The sequence below is a fragment of the Bos mutus genome, chromosome 20 (genome assembly GCF_027580195.1).
Source record: "Bos mutus isolate GX-2022 chromosome 20, NWIPB_WYAK_1.1, whole genome shotgun sequence".
NCBI lineage: Eukaryota > Metazoa > Chordata > Mammalia > Artiodactyla > Bovidae > Bos > Bos mutus.
In genome coordinates, this window is record NC_091636.1 from 41928341 (window position 1) to 41948741 (window position 20401).

Sequence of the window (20401 nt, forward strand, 5' to 3'; positions counted from 1 at the left end):
TATCTATCTTTTTAGATTTTAGCTGTTTTAAAAATAATTTAGCAGTTTTCAGCATGGGTTTATAGTTTCTCCTTTAGCATTACCTCACGCCTAATATGTGTATGTTTTAAAAAAAATTCTTTCTAGTTCCATGCAGCTATAAATCTCTCCTCCCTCATCAGCACCTTTGCACCCAAACTAGGCAGAAGTGTTCTCAGGGCACTTGGCGGCCTTCCTTCTTTATCTCGCAGGTACTCTTCTCCTCAATTGGGCAGTGCCCTTGGTTTGCAGGTTTAAGTGTTCCTCCCTCTCAGTAGCTCTTTGATTTTTTTTATTCTTTTCCCTTTAAATTCAGTGCCCTTAGTCCTTTTCCCATTTATTTGAAGTGTCCTAAAGTTGGCCACTTGTAACCGTGGGGTGGCTTTCAGCACCAATGTGTATAGCTATAGTTGCATGTCTTTTCTCCTTCCAACCTTCCCAAATAAAGTCTGAATGTTCTTCTCTAATCCTTATAGCAAAACAACACTCTGCTCCTCTGATGTATCCTTATAAGCACACAGTGCTCTTTAGTAATCTTACTGTGTTTTACCCTTTCCTTGGTTCCTAGAATTTCCTCAGTATGGCAGTTCTTCTGAGGGCTAGGTTTGCTTTATCCCTGCTGCTCCTTATGTTAACACATGCAAGTGTAAGTCAACTTGCCCTGGCTTTAGAGGTCTCTTGTCCACCTGCTCACTTCAGGCTCCCCCCAGAAGCAGAGATTAGCATGGACTCAGACTGACTGAGGGGCATTATGATTTGCTGGGCTCCTTAGCAAAGGGGAAAACATCATTGATTGAGAAAGTCATGTCACATGCAGGCAGATTAAAATGTCTGTTGAGACAGAGTCTAAGAAATATGTCCTTAACCATGGAAGTTTGTTAATCAAAGGTGACTTGTAGTTTTAAGGCAGATGTTTTGTAATGAGGCATACCATTTTTTTTTTTTTTTTACTGCTGTGAATAATAGTAAGAAGAATAGACAGAACATGTCCTCATGTAGGTTGATTGTATTTTCTGCTTTAGTTACTTCTTTTTTTTTTTTAAAGAAACTCAGTGTCTTTACCTCTTTTCAGAATGTTACCTGCAAAGATTCCTCTAGGAACTGTTGTGATTAATCATCATTAGTCAACTTGCTTCTTAAAGTCCCGGAGCTTATGTTTTTGTTTGTTTTTTTCCATAATTGTTACATGGGACCATTCATAGTGCCAGGCACATAATGGTGAAAAACGTGCTCCCATCTGAGAGTCACTTCCGGAGATCTTACTGTGCTCTGTAAAGCTTGGCAAGATCTGATTTCCCTGCTGCCTCTCTTACATTCTCCTCCTCAATTTGCTCTATCCATGCTGGCCTCTTTGCAGTTCCTGGAACACATCAGTCCCACCTTCGGGCTTTGGCTGTTTTTTCTACCAGAGACACCCCTCTCCCAGGTAGCCACGTGGAGCTCCTCTGCTTCTTTCAAATCTGTCAGATGGCAGCTTTTCAAAGACATCTTTCCTGACCACCCTTTTATGTATAGTTGCCCAGTTTGATCCATTTTCAGAGCCCTCATCCCTGATCTATTATTAAGTAGTTGTTTTTTATTGTCTCTTTCTCTCCTCTGGAACGTAAGAGTTTCAGCTGTTTAGCACTGTGTTTCCTGGGCCAGCTACGTAATAAGTGCTAGTAATTATTGAATGAATGAATGTGTATTTAGATTAATAAATGAATGCATTCCTACATATATAGTAGCCATATAGCGGCAATGCCATTTAATTCCAGGGCAGCATCTGAGATAGAAAAGCACAAATCAAAAAGAAATTTTGATCCTTACTGTCTTCTGTCTTAGAAGTGTAGGCCTAAGATCTTAGCCCATAGCAACTCAAATTAAAATCTTTTATCTTCTTCCATTTTCTAGTATCCTAGATTCCTTGGGTGTCATAAACTCTTCTAGCACAAATAGGACCCCCTCATTTATGCCTGCCTGTCTCCAGCATCTTGGTCCCCTTGTTTCTCCACGAAGTGTTTGGCCCTGTACTACTGTTTCTAGTGTGTCTTATGACCTTGGGGAGAGTTGTTATTATTCTCTACACCATCAGGGCTCTTGTCCTTCTTTTGGGTGGGACTAGGCAGAGAAAAGTTGGTTGTACGTACTGGTCAAGAAGCTAATAAACCCAGGGACTTCCTTGGCAGTCCAGTAGTTAAAACTCTGTGATACCAATGAGGAGGGCGTGAGTTCAGTCCCTGGTCGGGGAACTAAGAACCCGTGTGTTATGCACTGTGGCCAAAAAAAAAAAAAAAAAAGCTAAACCTAAAGAGAAGGCAGAAGCCTGTGAAACTGAAATTAATGTGCATATTAGATGAATGGCTTTGCTTCACGAAGTACCAGATTAATTGAGTTTTTCCAAGGTACTTTATTTATGTTCTTTGTTGTTTTTAGCCTCTGTACTTGGTAATATATGCTTCTTTAAGTCTCAGAATACTTGGTATTTTTTCCATGTACCAACTCCATAATGATCTTCATGATATTGGTATAAACTGTTTATTTCTATTACTCATGGCGGGTGCAGCACATTAGCACCAAAAAATTAGGCCATAGTGCAACAATAGTTTATTGAAAACATCCGTAAGTATCTCATAAAAGCTTAGAATTTCCTTAAATCAGTAACGTCACTTTCATCTGTTACCCTATAAAGACTGACAAAATATTTAAAACATAACACGGTTCTGTATGTTATAAACTGTGGTTCTTTACACTAGGTGGTTTTAAATTTATTTAGGTAGGCACCTTTTTTATATTCCTACCTCAGAAATGGAGCCTTTTATCATTTATAATGTTGTTGTTGCCATTTTCGTAAATGAGATGGTTTATGGGCTCTGTTCATCAGTGAAACAAACGGCTTGCCTATTATTTGGCACCTGGTTAAACAATGGTTTAACGATGTAAATTCTAAGCTACCTTTTTACAGGGGCTCTTCTCTCGCTGTCTTGTTCTTCCTGATTGGGTAGAGGACTGGCTGTTAATTGAGTACGCTTATTTTCCCTCTCTCTCCACTGTCACCTGAGATGGAGGGAAAGAAGTACTGTCTATGCACCAGATCCTCCTGTACTTACTACGGTGTAGCAAAGCCCTTGTTCCCGAAGAGGAGATTGCCAATATGCTTCAGTGGGAGGAACTTGAGTGGCAGAAATACGCGGAAGAATGCAAAGGCATGATTGTCACCAACCCTGGAGCGGTATGTGCTGGTGTTGACGGTCAGAGACTGAGTCACCTTCCTTTCAGGTTTGAGTGTTTCGTAAAAATGCTAACAGAATGTTTTTAAAGATTTAAGTACTCATTGCTTCTTGTCCTTTGAGTAATTTTTTTCCTTTAAATATTTAGTACATAAGAAAAATATTATAATATAGGCGTATCTGTAGGCATATATGTAGCCGTAAGAGTTGGTGATGGACAAGGAAGCCTGGTGTGCTGCAGTCCATTGGGTCTCAAAGAGTCAGACATGACTGAGCAACTGAACTGAACTGAAGGCATGAAAGTGAAAGTGAAGTCGCTCATTCGTGTCTGACTCTTTGCGACCCCACAGACTGTAGCCCACCAGGCTCCTCCATCCATGGGATTCTCCAGGCAAGAATACTGGAGTGGGTTGCCATTTCCTTCTTCAGGGGATCTTCCCGACCCAGGGATCAAACCCAGTTCTCCCGCATTATAGGCAGACGCTTTAACCTCTGAGCCACCAAGGAAGCCCCATTCATCTGCTTAGTAGATTTATTCTGCTTATTATGGAGAATTTTGAAGTTTTTAGATTATGCTCAGCTCTAATTTTATTCTGAGTATAAAAGTAATAGATCTTCTCTACAATTAGAAAAAGAGAAAAACAGCCCAAAGAAGAGAAAAATCGCCCATAATTCCTTTCTTCAGAGATGATACTATTCACTTTTCTAGTAAGACATATTTCATATTGTTTTGAAAAAAAATTGGCATCATACTATTAAATATTAATATTCAGACTTTTTCTTCTTATCTTCCTCCAGGAACAACAAGCACAAAGTTATTATTTTTCCTTCGTTTTACATTTCTTTAGGCATATAATTTAAAAAAAAGCCACTGTTACTTAATTAACCCCCTATTACCAGGCACCTAAGTTGCTTCCAGATTTTTGCTATAGCAAATAATGCTGAATTTGTATACGTGTGATGAAACATGTTTTCCATATGTATGTATTTCTGTTTGAATGTGTCCATTTAATTCCTTGAAGTATGTACATTTTTAAGGCTTTGGATACTTTATAAATTACCTTCCAGAGAATTGTAAAATTCACACTCTGACCATTTCTTCATACTGCTTGTACTAGTTTAACAAAAAATGTTGTCAATTTGGTAGGGAAAAAATAGATACTATTTAGCTCAGGTTTCTTTTTATTTTGGTTTCTAGCAAAACTTGATATTTTAAATGTTGATCTTTAAGGTTTTTCTTCTGATATTGGTTTATCGACATCCTTTGTCTAATTTTTATTAATGTTTTTAAAATTTATTTCTTTAAATTTTGCTTCTAATGTCCATTTTTAAAGTTAAAACATAAAAATCAAAAGCAAATAATTAATAGATAGCTTTTTTTTCTGATAAAGAGCACACTGTTTTATTATTAAATTATTTTCCTCTAAAATATGTTATTGTTTCATAAAGTAGTTATATATTGGTATCTTATCTGTATAAAGTTTTACAAAAGTGGAGAATTAAAATACTACTATATAAGGAAACAGAGTAATCTAAGTAAACAAAGCTGTTGTTTTAGAAAGGCTGCCAAATTGCTTAATAGCCTTGATTCATAAAAATAAAAACCCTAAATCAACTTTTTGTAGCATGACAGTAGCATCTGCACAAACAAAATGTTGCTATTTGCAAATCAGACATTCCAGCTAATGCTGATTATATTAAACAAATCTAGAAAGTGAAAGTGTTTAATAAAAATGTCTTTAAACATGAAACTTGTTTAACACTAAAAAGTTATACAATTTCTACTATTATATTGCTAAGCCACACAGATAATTGTTAGAGTAAAAGAAATATACAAAATCATAGCACTATGAGAGTGTGACTGTGGATTTACTCTTTCTTCTTTTAAACAGTTGCATGAATTTACATTTCTCTGTTCGTTTTATAGTTGGGTCAGAGGACTGAGTGGGGGTGATGGTGGTGGGAGACATCCTTTTTCCCTTGGTGGGTCCCCTTGAAGAATCTCATGATTTACTGTGGAAGCACTTTTACCCTGGGACTCCCTTCTATGGCATGGTTAAAATTTCCTGAACTCCTAGGATCAGTTGGAGAGCTTTTGAAAATACAAGAATGCCCTGATGGACCCCATCCCATGTACTCCAGGTAACGGGGCTCAATGACCTGTAGTCAAAAAAATTCCCCAGTTGCTTCTGGTTCGCTTCTTGCTCGTTTTTGAGCCAGTGGCATAGAGAATATTTACTCCATTGCCATGATCATCATTCAACTCAGTTGTTGAGGAACCACTACGTGAGCCAGGTGCTACTGAAGTATATAGATTATATATGATGCTTGTCCAGCTGCAGACTTACAGCATATCCATATGAAAGGAGTCTGTGATGAATTATTGAATCAATGGACCAATCTCTGAAAAAGCCAGTCAGGAAAGCTTGTAGTGTTTGGTGAGATCACTGGGCCAGGCTCCCAGGGATGCTTCATGAACATTACTGTGGTCTTTAAAGAATCAAGGAATTGTATAAATCATTGGCACCTTTGAATGAACATTCTTGAGTTGGTGTGTGGCCAGTTTTGAAGATAATGAGGAAAACACAGGTTAGTCAGGATGAAAGGTTTAAGCTGGAAAGTAATTGGAAATAAGAAAGTTAGGTTTGGGTGCCAAGCTTTGGTACATGTTTAAGGTAGTTTTTTTTTTTTTTTTTAGTATTTGCTATTTAGTCTTAGTGCAGGGGAGAAAAGTGTCCTGAAAACTTAGTATCATGAAACATTCTTTCATTATATCCTGTTGAGAATAGGACAGAATAGACATAGCACTATATTTTGTCCTATGAAGTGCTTGCTTTGAAAGATTGCCCAGTGATAAGGATATTGGGGAATTTATTAAAAATTTCAAATCATTATGGTCCCATTAAGTACTTTATTGCTGCAGAATTTAAAATTAATCTCCCTCCCCAGGTACTTTGCCTCTGCTAGGGAACACTTTGGTCATTGGTGAGAATGTATTTTATTCTAATATAAAAATAGTATGATGGATACTGTAGGGTGTGGCCAAGTCTAGAACTCATTTCATCCCATTTCCCCCTATAAATAAGAAATAGTACAGATATTTTAAAGGGCTTCCCTGGTGACTCAGATGGTTAAGAATCTTCCTGCAATGCAGATCCCAGGGTTGGGAGGATCCCCTGGAGAAGGGAATGGCTACCCACTCCAGTATTCTTTCCTGGAGAACTCCATGGACAGAGGAGCCTAGCGGGCTACAGCCCATGAGGTTGGAAAGAATTGGACATGACTGAGTGACTGAGTGCGTGCACGCATGCACACACACACACACACACACACACACATACACACACAAATATTTTAAATCACTATTTCCTCTGTTGATACTATGTGTGCTAAGTCATTTCAGTTGTGTCCCACTCTTGTGACCCTCTGAACTGCAGCCCACCAGTCTCCTCTGTCCATGAGATTCTCCAGGCAAGAGTACTGGCGTGAATTGCTGTGCCTTCCTTCAGGGAATTTTCCCGACACAGGGATCAAACCTGTATCTCCTGCATTAACAGGAGAGTTCTTTACCGCTAGTGCCACCTGGGAAACCCTGATACTATAGCATGGAGCCAAAGAGAAGCCCAGCATAATCTGGTCTGTGGTGACTGCAGAGGCAGGAAGGGACTTTAATTGTGGTCCTGGTAGGCAGAAGAGCATGAAAGAACATCAAAGGGTTTTGACTTAGAGGAGAGAACCTGGCCTTTTTGACCTAGTTATTAATTTTGAGAGCAAAGGTCAACTTTTCAAGATGCTAGTAAAATTTTAATTGTTAAATGACATTGAAATATTCTTTGAAGTCTAAGGTTTTTTTTTTTTTTTTTTTTTTCACTAATGTGGATGAATTTGCACAAATCTTTTTATTGAATAGTTGGTCACCTATTTGGACTACAGTTGTGGGTAGAGTGACCAGCTTGTCCCAGTTGCTGAGGGCTTTCCCAGTTTTAACATTGAAACCCCTGTGTCTTGGACAAACCAGGCAGGACTGTTAAGTCATAGTTGGTGGGCATTACTGGGCAATACAGTGAAGCTTATTAGCCTCCATGGGGATCAAGTCTATAGCCTCGAGCTCTGAAGCAACTGGGCCAAACACCCCCACCGATCTTCTAGTCAGAATTTAGCTTCTAATTAGGGAATGCCCCGAATGTTCAGTATAAGCAAGGAGGTGCTAAAACATATTCTCCACAATTTTACTATCTTTTCACAAACTTGAGTATTCAGGATGAAAGCTGTTTTACAAATGGATCCTCATACTTTAGTAACTTAAGAAGGAACCAAGCTGTTCACTTTTTTTTTTTTTAAATTAGACTTGGAAAAGAAACTTATGAAAATTGAGTCTTCTCTATTAAAATTTAAGAATGGCCTCCATGGACATAATAAGAGCAGCTTAACTATTTGGTCTTTGTACCACCATACCTTTTCATTTAAAGGTATAGAATTAAAGGAATACACAACATACACAGAGAACTAATGGGAAAAAAAGTATATAGAGGCATCTGTCTGTGCCTGCTGAATAGAAATAAGCTTTCCATTTGAAATGTGCAGTTAAAGCAGAATAAGCCAGCGTGTCTCTTTTGGTCGTGTGGAATACTCCCTCTGTGCCTCTGGAGAGGTTAAGGAAAAGTTATATCTGACTAGGTGTCCTTTCAAAAGTTTAATTTTTAAAGGTTTCTATGGGGATGGCAGAAAAGGACAGAATCATCGTTCATTATGCTGAATGGCACAGACTCATTTACGGGGATGACATTATAGTTTTTATATAGTGTAGTTGCTATGATTAAAGGTTTTTAATGACATTTTTTTCCTTTTGGGGATGAGGCTTTCCTAGGGAAAAATCCGATTAATTTCTTCCCTACTTAGATTAAAGTCAATACTTAAAGACGTCTTAAGGGAATAAATGGCTTTGATTTCTCTCTCTCTAGAAACCAAGCTCTGTCCGCATCGATCAACTGGATCGTGAACAGTTCAACCCTGATGTGATTACTTTTCCGATTATCGTTCACTTTGGGATACGCCCTGCACAGTTGAGTTATGCTGGAGACCCACAGTAAGATATTTCTCGGTGTTTGTCTTAGCCAATTTCATCTTCTACTAACAGCTGAAATTAGCAGGGAATCCCCTTTAGTGGAGTTTTTTCTTTTTAAAAATTAAGATCTGAAATGAGCCATGTTTCCAAGATTAGGTTACCGAATGAAACAAGTTATGGTAGCTCTTGAAGAATTATTTTCTCTACATATTATTCGATAGATTATCCTTAGCAGTCTTGGTCAATATGAGTCCTGTATGTTTTTAACCTTTAAGGAATTTTCCTTTATCCATCATTGTAGAACTTACTATTTTTATTTATTTTTTTCAGTGCTCTCTAGAGGAAAGTAGCACCATGTTGGTTCCTAGCACTGCTGCACTGATGTAGAGTTCTGATTTTGGGGAGACATCTTAGTAAGAGCTCAACATCCCATGCAAAGTCAAGGGTTGTATTGGAAGGAGAAGCCATGACTTTTGGCTCTTAGAATTGACGTTACTTTCCAACTGGCACATTAGTGTTTTGCTGGGAGAAAATGAGGATGTGTGGGAAGGGGAATAGCACCATTAGAGTCTTCAGTAGTGTTTAGATTCCCTACTTTGTCAAACAAACCATTTCCTGATTTAATTTTTTTAAAGGTTTCATAATGGGAGAAAAGGGCATAGGAGATTTTCAATTCATAAATCCAATTCTGGCTGATATATTAGAAGAGGCTAAAGGGTTTTGTTCTTTTTTTCCCCTCCCATTGGATAAAAGTATGAAGCAATGAGCCAGGCACTGTGTAAGTACTTCTTTCTTTCCTCCATTGTCTATAAAAAATGTTATCAGAAAGGAGAGACCCAGCAAAGGCCAAAAAAGGAGCAGTTTCAATATAACAGAAAATCTTTGGAAAGTCCCTTCTTGCCAGAAAAGTGTGAGTAGAATGTGATTAGGCTCATGTGGACTCTCAGCTGGCAGGAGTGTGAATTGGTAAAAAACTGTATATTCTCTTCCTTCTCAGGATACTTTAACTTACTCGTTAGGCTGATCCAGGTTATAACATGTTTGGCTTCAAAGATGGTTATTTTTGTCATGGTATATACAAATTGCTATACATCATTTGTCTTTCCCTTGCCAGTGGAAAAATGGATGTAAGTATCTGTGTATCTTGGGAATTATCATGAGGAGGGTTCTTTTTTCTCATTTTCTCCAACTTTTACTTTCAGTGAAAGCGTTTCAGACACTGACAGTGTCTGCTGAGTAAGGGGCCTTTCTTTCAACAAACATCAGAAAGCATGTATTTAAGTGTGTTACTTTCAAAGAGGTAACAGTGAGAAACCGTACATGTTTCTTTCGGTTTTTGTGCATCTCTCTTGAAATTGCCTCCAGAGAGATTCATCCGTATAGTGACACCTCATTTTCAACGCACGTAGGCAATGATCAGCTTATTCATAGATTCCGGATGACTCTTGGTCATCCAGCTGCTCCATTCCTCCAGACCACGTCCTTCCTTAGAATGAAGGTCTGAAGCCATTAAGGATGTTCACAGGAATGCATTTATGATCAAGCAGGCCTCTAAGAACACCTGGCTTTACGGCACTTTAGATTTGCCTTCTTTTCGTCTGAGATGTCCATCTGTCCTTTTCCTCAGGTACCAGAAACTGTGGAAGAGTTATGTTAAGCTTCGCCACCTCCTAGCAAATAGTCCAAAAGTCAAACAGACTGACAAGCAGAAGCTGGCACAGAGGGAGGTTGGTATTGGACCCTCTTCACCTATGGCTAATGATGATGTACTTCCGGTTTATCTGAGATTGTTGTTACACCACACTTTTAGAATAAGATGGAAAGATACTTAAAAAAAAAATCACACTTCACTCCCCTCCTTATGTTAGTATACTGATTGATTTTTTTTCATCTTTTAGTAGCTAAGAGACCATATTTTCTCCTTAAAAAGGCCAGTTTTTTAATAGATGTTGGGAATGAATATAGCTTCTCTAAGAAGTTAATTTTAAAACTTCCCATAGGACCACATTTTCAAGTTTCTTGGTCTTAGGTTGTAAAAGATTATCTTCTATATATCTGTTAGTTTAGTATGGTGAACTGATTTTGTGAGACTTTATATCCCAAATTCCGTATTTCTTTAGTATGGGTAGTATTATGGGTAGTATTATCTATATTCCAGGGTCACTTGTGTTTTATATTTAAGAATAAAAAATAAATGGATTTAGTATCAATATAGATTTTGTCTCAATGAGGGTTTATTCTGCTGCATTGTGTAAAAGCAAGGTTTTGAAGCTGAGAAAAGTGTTTGAATTCTGACATTGTCGCTTTTTGTGACTTGAGCCAGTCAGCTTCATTATAAAAGATGGAACCAAGGCCAAAAGAGACTGTCAGTGCACTCAGGGAAAAGGGTGATGGTGTGGACTTGGAGACATTCCATTTAACTTTCCTCCAGTAGTGTTTGGCCTGTTAAAGTGATAGTCATTCAGTCATATCAGATTCTTTGCGACCCCATGGACTGTAACCTGCCAGGCTCCTTTGTTCATGGAATTCTCCAGGCAAGAATACTGGAGTGGGTTGTCATTCTTTTCTCCAGGGGATCTTCCCAACCCAGGGATAGGACCCAGGTCTCCTGCATTGCAGGCAGATTTGTTACTGTATGAGCTACCCGGCCTGTATTAGTAACTTAATCAGTGATGGAGGTGGTGGTGGTTCCTGTTGTTGTTATGAATTCTATGAGATTTTTTTTAATTGAATAAACATACAAGTATAAAATTATTTTTTATCATTAATTATTTGAAGGGTGGTGGTAAAAGGGAAGAGTCAATTCCTGTTTACGTATTGTAGCAGTTTTGAATCATTGTCTTGTTTTAATAAAATATACCCTTGCTGCAGGGTTTGCAAATTAGAAGGCGTCTTTGAGAATTACATGGGTTTCTGGTTAATTTACTGATTGTCTTTCTTATATGTAAATGCTTAACATAAGGCTTGATTTAAATATAATTTTTACATGCAGATTTCAGATTCCAAACACCACATTTTGTTTCTTTTTCAGTTAAAGGGCATTTTTTTTTCACGATTTTTCTTTTTTTTTGACAAGGATCATTTTTAAAGTCTTTATTGAATTTGTTACAATTTTTCTTCTGTTTTACGTTTTGGTTTTTTGGCCATGAGGCATGTGGAGTCCTAGCTCCCCATCCAGGGATTGAACCTGAACCCCTCAGATTGGGAGGCTACTGGACCACCAAAAAGTCCCCAAAAGGACATTTTTCATTTGAACTTGCCAGAGTAGCTTCTTTAGGTTAGTTTTTCCTTCTCCATTTACCAGGAAAAGCTGGCTTATTCCCAAGGCCTTTCTCTATTTTTTAAAAATCTAATTTGGCATGAAGAATTTTGACTACCTGAATGTAAGGGTGAACGAATCCAGCTAATTTACTAATGCTTGATGTTTGGCTTAATACTGCTTTAGAGCTGTCAGGTTACTCATCACAATGAGTTCTTTTCTAGGAAGCGCTCCAAAAAATACGACAGAAGAATACCATGAGGCGAGAAGTAACGGTGGAGCTGAGTAGCCAAGGCTTCTGGAAAACTGGCATCCGTTCTGATGTCTGTCAGGTGATGACGCTTCTGAGAACACAATTATACCCAAACGTCTCTTCCTTTAAAAGGCATCTGGCACTGAAGTCTTCCTAATTCTGAGAAGTTTCTGCAGAATGTATTACCTTGTAGCTAAATGGAACATCAACAGTACACTGTTTTCTATCATTTGGGTTCTGTTTCTGTGTCAGTTTTCACGTTGTCTTGTTTAGCTGTGTGTGGTGCACGCGCGTGTGCATGGCGGGGGCGTGGGAGGCGCTGACTTAGTAATGCTCAATTCTGTCTCCGCACATTGAGGGAAGGCAGGTCTGTTCTTCAAATGTGTCTGCCTGTTTGAGCATGTGGGTAAGTGCCTGTCAAAAGAGATACTCCGGCAGCTCTACAGGCAGATTCCTGAAGGTGGTGTGTATAAACATTCCAGACTGAGAACCCAGACTTACAGTGCAGAGAGCTGAAAGTATTAAATGAGCAGAAACAGTATACATATTTGAGCCAAAGGATAGTATTTTTTCTTTGTGACGTGTTAGTCGCTCAGTTGTGTCTGACTCGGTGATCTCATGGACTGTAGCTCTCCAGTCTACAGTCTGCTCTGTCTCAGTGATTCCTCCATCCATGGAATTCTCCAGACAAGAATGCTGGAGTGAGTTGCCATTCCCTTCTCCAGGGGATCTTCCGGACCCAGGGATTGAACCTGAGTCTCCTGCACTGCAAGCAGATTCTTTACCAACTGAGCCACCAAGGAAGCCCAGCCCATTTTTTCGGGGATGGAGGGGTAGACTTAATAGAGGAACATTTCAGCAATATATAACTGGCTCACTAAGAGGTATTTTTTTCCTTAAATGTGAATTTTTACCAAATGAGACATCCCTCAAATCTAGCATATTCTTTGACTCTTCACTTGATTCTTTTGTTATGATTGATATTGGTTGCACTCCATGGTAATTAAGTAAAGGAAATGATTACGCAGACTGGGGTCAGTGCAGTTCGCTGTGTTTAGCCTTTTGGAAGAATATTCCAAGCTGCCACTTGTCTCTTGTGATGGTAGTAAGAGTTGTAATGAGTCCAGACATTCTTAGGTATTCATTTCATTGTAATGAGTTTTTTTTTTTTTTTAAATCAATGCTGGCATTTAATTATTGTATTGAACAGTGGAATTTAATCCTATCATTAAAGGAATTGCTATGTAATTCATTTACCATGTGAAGCTAAATGTTTTTTTGCTGAGATGAACTGCTATTGATGTAGTATTGCTAAGTAGTTTGAAAATAATCATCTGTAGTGGATGCCAGTCTGTCTAAAAAGTCCTCAGTTATATTACCCATTGACCAATTTTTTTAAACTGTAAATGCTTTCAGAAGTGGATATCTTACTTCCATTGATTGTTTCTTAGGGCCACTTGGAGCTGTAATAATACCCATTTTTTCAGCTTGCTAGTGTTTCTCCAAAACCAACATAGCACTGTAACCCCAACATAGCTGCTTAAGACATTGTAGTAACAGTGACTGGAATGTCCAACCATCTGCTGATCTCAGTGATGTCAAAGTTGATTGTTTAAGAGATCCTGAAATTATGGAACTTTGAGAACTGGAAAGGATCTTAGAGTTCTTCTAGTTCAGTGGTTTTTAAACTTATGTTTTTGATTTAACTGTGAAGTTTTTTTTATTAAACACAACCCTGGGAAACCCTAATTTGTAAAAAGATTAAAAAAAAAAAAAAAACCAACTGATTGGTGACTAGTGGGTGTGGAGGGAGTGTCCCATTGTCTGTGGAGCAGTTCCTAGATAAGTTTAGTTCCGCTGAACACAATTTTTTTTAAAAAACATTGAGCTCTTTCTACCCTTTCTTTTGGTAAAACAAATAGGGGTCCTGAATGAACCCTGTAGTTTTATGTCCTTCAGCTGTGTCACAAGAACCTGACTCTGGCTTCCCAACTGGATTGGAAGCAGCTGGATGACTAGGTTATCGTCTCTCTATCTCTGCATATATTACATTTACATTCTATTTTGAGGTTGATAGGAAAATCCCATGGACAGAGGAGCCTGGTGGGCTGCAGTCCATGGGGTCTCAAAGAACTGGACATGACTGAGTGACTGAGCATGCGCATAGCCAAAAACAATCAGTTCCTGTGTTTGACTGGTTGGAGACAAGGTTCCTGAGTAGGACTTCGTCAAAGGTGAATACTTCTTGTGTAATGATGGTTCCTCCACGTGGAGGACTCCTGCTGTTCCCAGGCTTCTATCCTCCAGTCCTATTTTTTGCAAGTTATATTGCCTCTTAACTATAGTTTCTTATCTCAGAATACATGTTTTCATTTTCATGTGTTTTCATCAAATAAGATGGCAGGAGACGTGTTGTTGTTCAGTTGCTCAGTTGTGTCCGACTCCTTTTGCGACCCTGTGGACTGCAGCACACCATGCTTTCCTGTCCTTCACCATCTCCCGGGGTTTGCTCAGGTGGCATGTAATACGAAGTAAATGTGGTTAGTATTTTTGGTAATGAAGAATAAGAATCTGACTGAGAAATAGCAGTTAAATGAAGTGTATACATGGAATACTCTGAGTAACCCTGAAGCCTGTGGAAAAATGAACTCATACTTAGTTTTAAGAGAAAATGGCTGAGTGCGTCTCTGAAATCCTGGGGTGGGGGCCGGGTGGGGTAATAATAATTGCTGGTGGGTTGCTGGCAAAAGCCTTGTGATGCTGTCTGGCTGCCACTGGCAATAAAACTATTGTGTTGAAACTAAGGCAGAGCAACCTGAGTCCCAGCTTCTCATTCTGGAAGCATAATTTCCCAACCAGAGCGGTTACCGAGGGTTGTTACGAGATTAGAAAATTCTACCTGATATGCTCCAACCAGTGTTAGGAGGAATGAAAACGTAGAGGAGGTCCTGTAACCTGGAATTACATGTCAGCTAAGCGCAAACTTGAACCATGTTTAGAGAGAAACTGTTGAAAGATTTTCTCAGTGTAACCGCTTGTTAGAATGAATTCCGGGTAATACAGAAGAAAAAGCAGGAATCAAAACCTGATACTGAGGCTGAGAAATTCAGCATTATGACTCAGAAGAGGAAAAGTATCATCTCTCTATGGTGTCTGTACTTTAAGAACAGGGTTTTGCACACCAGAGTTGACTTGGTGACTTAGAAGAGTAGGTACCTGTGCCCTGTGCCACCAAGCGGGAGGTCCATGGAAATCAATAAACTGAATCCTGAGAATGGAGGATGGATAAATGTGACACACAGAGATGTCAAAAAAGGAGCAAAGAAACTATGTCAGTTTAACATATAACCAGTATTAGGCCCATGTGAAACTGGAGAAAACTAGAAGGCAGGGTGCCTGAAGAAAATTGAAAAGAAGAACAGAGTGGTGGTGAGTGCTGAGTAGACAGAGAGTTGTGTTTGGGCTACAGTGAGTCCACTACATACAAACCTTCAAGTTGTGAACTTTCAAAGATGCAAACTTGTGTTTGAATGTTCAGCCAGGTAAGTTAGTTCATGTGTCTGGTGTACATTGTCACGTGTGTGCATCCTCTGTGGGTAGTTGTGCTTCTGTGTACTTTACTATATAGTACTGTATAGAGTACAGTGGTATAGTATCTTTATTTCAAGCCCAGGATATCTGGGAGCAGCATAAAAGCAGCAGCGATGTAGCTGGTACTGCTAAGAAGCGTCATGCAATAATGATGGAAACAAAAGTGAAAATAACTGAGAGAGTGGAGTGAGGCGAGAAGGTGGTAGACGTCACTCATTCTTACAACATGAATCATTCAGCCAGCAGCACGGTTCTAAAGTACAAGGACAAGGTGATGGAACATGTGATGATGTTCTGCTGCTGCCAATGCTGTCAACGGTAATAGGGAATGAGCCTGGACAAGTGATGGAGGAGATGGAGAAACTTCACAGTGTGTGCATGCAGGATCAGCAGGGAGCCCTGGGCTTGATCCCTGGTCAGGAAACTAGATCCTACCTGCTGCAACCAGAAAAACGATGCCGCATGTCACACTGAAGATCAAAGATCCCACGTGCCACAGCTGAGACCCAGCACAGCCACATAAAAATAAATAAAACAAGTAAATAAAGTGAAAGCAGTTTCTAGAAATGAATACAATGAGGGGAGATGCTTAATGATTGTGTGTGGTCTCAACATTGCAAAGATTGATCATTTAACAAACTGAGCCAGAGTCTTATAGAGAACCTCGAGACTTATCTGTCAGGGATACAAAATGGACCTTGGTCATCCCTACCTTTCCGTGGTGTTCACAAGAACCATACTTACTTGGAAAGAGAACCTGGCTCTATTTGGAGCAAGTTTAGAGGAAGTGATGAAGGGACTCACAGCTGTTTCATGTGAGTAAAGGGTAAAGTAAGTAAGACTTAGTTTGGTGAAGAGAAGATGTGGGAACTTTGCCATTAAATGTATTTTCTTTTCTGGGGTAGATCAGAGGGATAGACTATTTTCTAATAATCAGCATACTCTGAAGATAGTTATTTTCTTAACAGTTAATGATTCTTCCTCGCTGGAGGTATGAAAACAACTCACCAGTTTGAATTCATACTTTAGAAAAATAGTTACACTGCGTAGTCTTCATGACCCATCCTCCTTGAGTGCTTAGCCTCAATACCCATGAGTCCCATGCAGGTGAAATGCCTGGGAAACTGTATTATATTTTGGCCACATACTTTGTTTCCTTATTATTGTGTTTTTTAATACAGCATGGATCAAAACATAGTGGACAAAATGCCAGTAATTCGAATCAGAATAGCATATCTCTGGGAAGCCCCCAGGGGCGAAAAGAGAGTCTCCATCTTTTTTCTTTTCCACAGCTATTATAAGCCTTGCATGTGGAGGTGCTCAATACATATTTACTGAATTAAACTGGAAAGAAAGACTTTCTGTTGATTAAAGATCCTTTTTTGGGAGAACTAATCTTTCTTTATAAGTTAATACAGGGAACTGATTTCTGTAATTTCAAGCAAATCCATTACCATGTATTTTTAAATAATGTCAGCTTAAAATACTTCAAAGACTAAAATGATAGAAAGCACATGTCAGTCATTCTGTGGGCTGTGCCCATCCTCCAGGTTCTGATGAATAAGAATGACTTCTTCATTCTCTTGATTTCTAGGGAAACGTTATTAAAAAAAGGAAAAAGATACGCTCTCCATGAAATTGTCTCCCAATAAGGAATCTATAGCCAAATGAAAAGTGATTGAAATAAAAGTTCTGTGTCCTCAGGTGATTTAACCGTATTGATGGTTTTTATAAAAGTTATCCTCATAATGTTAGATTGAGTGTTAAACCTGGAATGGCCCTTCGAGATCATCTGGCTGAGAAGTTCTTACCCAGAGGCTAATGATGGGCTTTAGAGATCTGTGAACTCATTAAAATTCCATAAAATTTTTGCGTGTTTGTGCACACAGGCCTTTTTCTGGGGAAAGACTCATTTTCCTTAGATCTCAGAAGTGCCTTGACCCTGACAAAGTTTCAGAATTTGTGAGTCCTAATCCATTCCCTTAGAATTAAAGAAACAAGGAGGTACAGAAATTTTTGTGGCTTCCTCAAGGCTACACTGCTGGCTGCTGATGAACCAGGGCTCTTCCTACTTTAGTGAGGGCCACACATGCCCTCTTCTAAGCAGCCTGTTGTATTTACTCATTTGATCCTTTTAATTGTCCTTGAAGGTAGCTACACCAGTTGTCCTCAGTTGACAGGCGAAGAAACAGGAACAGAGAGGTTAAGTAATTTACCGTTAAGTCCCAGGATGGGTGAGTGACAGAGCAGCATTTGGACCCAGGCACTCTGGTTCCAGAGACTGTATCTCTAACAACTTACTCCACTGCCCCTCACAGAGGGTATGCCAGGGTGCCATGCTGCCAGTACACTGTTTTAAGACTTTGGCGGATGGGATTTGGGATGTAAAAATATTTTTTGTTTGCTGCAAAATGAATGAAATGTTTTTAATACACTTTTAGAGAATTAAACATATTGAAATGTGCTTTTTCCTAGCATGCCATGATGCTGCCAGTTCTGACCCATCATATTCGCTACCACCAGTGCCTAATGCATCTGGACAAGTTGATAGGATATACTTTCCAAGATCGTTGTCTGTTACAGGTGAGAGTTACTCTCCTGTACATTTATATAATAACAAGATAGGAGTAATTCATCTTGCAGGTTACAAGTGGAATATGGAGAATCTCTATTCTGGAGAGGATGAGGATGTCTAAAACATAGTGTTCTCCATTACTCTACTTTGATTGCCACTTTCAAACCCCTTTTCTTACTTTTTTTTTAGACTGTCCCTAAAGAAATAGACCAAAGCTTCCAGATTTGCCTGTCAAACCCAAACCTCTTCTTTCATCTTTTCCTCTTTTGTGACTCTTCTTTCCAGGTGCTGTGTATTCTAATTCTTCTCTGAAAGATGTGGATTTTTAGGTTTGTTTGCAGAAGAGGGCTTGGACCAAAGCTCTGGAAATTTGACACTGGAGAAAATGGAAAGTTTGGGGCTTAAAATTTAATTGGATAAACAAGTCTCTTTCCTGTTTCATTTGTGATGGTGCTTCTATGCTTTTTTTTGTTTGGTTTTTATTAAATTTTTTTAATGCTGAGTTTTTAAAACTGAACTTATGTCTTTGGAATTTTAGCTGGCCATGACCCACCCAAGTCATCACTTAAATTTTGGAATGAATCCTGATCATGCCAGGAATTCTTTGTCTAACTGTGGAATTCGGCAGCCCAAATATGGAGATAGAAAAGTTCATCACATGCACATGCGGAAAAAAGGTCCGTTTGGATTGCAGTCTCCTATTTTGTTCTCTGCCCCCTGTTGTAAATTAAATCCCCACCAGGAATGGTTCCCTGGTAACTGTTTCATTCTGTCAGTGTTTACTGCTTCTTGACTCATATGTAATGACATTTACTTTGAGCACAGCGTTATAATAAGAGTGAATGCATTTTTGAGAAGACTTAATTTCTCCTATCAAATAGTGTTTAAAGTAACTAAGTTGATCAAACTTGTCCACATGCAAGTCAGATTGGAGTGAGATAAATAATTTTCTTTCTGGATGTCATATGATGGTTCTAGAATGCTTCTAACAATATTGACTTTTGATTGTTTTTAAAAAATAGGAATTAACACCTTAATAAATATTATGTCACGCCTTGGCCAAGATGACCCAACTCCCTCAAGGTAAAGTAGATTTTTTTTATATTAGTTTTGTTGAGATAGAATTCACATACCATACAATTCATCCATTTAAAGTGCATACAATTCAGTGGTATCTTCACAAAATGGTGTACCTGTGATCACTGTCTAATTTTAGAGCATTTTCGTCATGCCCAAAGGAAACCCCATACTCCATATTTCCCTCAGGTTGCCCAGCCCTAGGCAACCAGCAATCTTCTTTTAATTTTTATGAATTTGCCTATTCTGAACATTTTGTATAAATGGTATCATACAATATGTGGTCTTTTGTGACTGGTTTATTTTACTTTATGTAATGCTTAGAAGGGTTATCCATGTTGTAGTACATATTAGTTCTTCATTTCTTTTTATTGCCAAATAATATTCCATGGTATAGGTAGGCCACGTTTTGTTTATCTGGTCATCAGATTGATGGTCATTTGTTCTTTTTCCTTTTTGGTTATTTTGCATGATGTTGCTATGAATATTTGTGTGCAGGTTTTTGTATGGACATGTTTGATTTTTCTTGGGTATATAACTGAAGTTGAATTTCTGGATGATATAGTAACTCTGTTTCACCTTTCCCTTAAGGAACTGCCAGACTGTTTCCAAAGAGTCTGTACCATTTTATATTCCTAGTAGCAGTATTTAAAGGTTCTGGTTTCTTTGCATCTTTCCCAGCCCTTGTTATTATCTGCCTTTTTGAACCTGGGCTTCCTAGTGGATATGAAATATTATCTCATTGTGGTTTTGTTGTATTTCTCTGGTAACTAATGATGTTGAGCATCTCTTCATGTGCTTTTGGGCCATTCATATATCTCCACTGGAGAAATATCTATTTAGATCCTTTTTCTATTTTTTAATCAAGTTACTTTTTGTTATTGAGTTACAATCATTTTTTTAATGTATTCCAGATACAAATCCCTTATCAGATACATGATTTGTAAAAAAAATTTTTCTCATTCTGTGGATCATCTTTTTACTGTTTTAATGAAGCACAGAAGTTTTGATTAATTCTAAATAATAGATAAATTGTGTTACTTTGGTTCCTTTTGCTTTTGGTGACATGTCTAAGAAACCATTGCCTAATCTAAAGTCACAGAGATTTACATCTGTTTCTTCTAAGAGCTTTATGGCTTTTTCTCTCACATTTAGATCTTTGGTCTGTTTCAGTTAGAACTGGTATGACATAGAGGTCTAGCTGCTTTCTTTGGCTTGTGGATATCCACTTATCCTAGCACCACCATTCTTGAAAAGGCTAATCTTTCCCCACTAAATCACCTTGGTTGAAATCACCCTCGTTGAAAATCAATTGATGGTATATATGAGGGTGTATTTTTGCTTCTTAGTTCAT

The 20401-nt window shown here is 38.5% G+C and overlaps 1 protein-coding gene across 4 annotated transcripts in view; it reads left to right on the forward strand.

The window, feature by feature from the left end:
- The window catches only part of DROSHA (drosha ribonuclease III), a 122887-nt gene that overhangs the window by 56236 nt on the left and 46250 nt on the right, over positions 1 to 20401 (forward strand). For 3 of the 4 annotated variants that reach the window (XM_070357685.1, XM_070357684.1, XM_070357683.1), the window contains 7 exons: positions 3060 to 3229; positions 8189 to 8313; positions 9920 to 10019; positions 11776 to 11883; positions 17871 to 17978; positions 18509 to 18647; positions 18993 to 19053. In XM_070357685.1, coding sequence (XP_070213786.1) covers positions 3060 to 3229; positions 8189 to 8313; positions 9920 to 10019; positions 11776 to 11883; positions 17871 to 17978; positions 18509 to 18647; positions 18993 to 19053 — 811 coding nt within the window. The remainder of the gene's footprint in view (positions 1 to 3059; positions 3230 to 8188; positions 8314 to 9919; positions 10020 to 11775; positions 11884 to 17870; positions 17979 to 18508; positions 18648 to 18992; positions 19054 to 20401) is intronic. The other variant, XM_070357687.1, reaches the window with a different exon arrangement.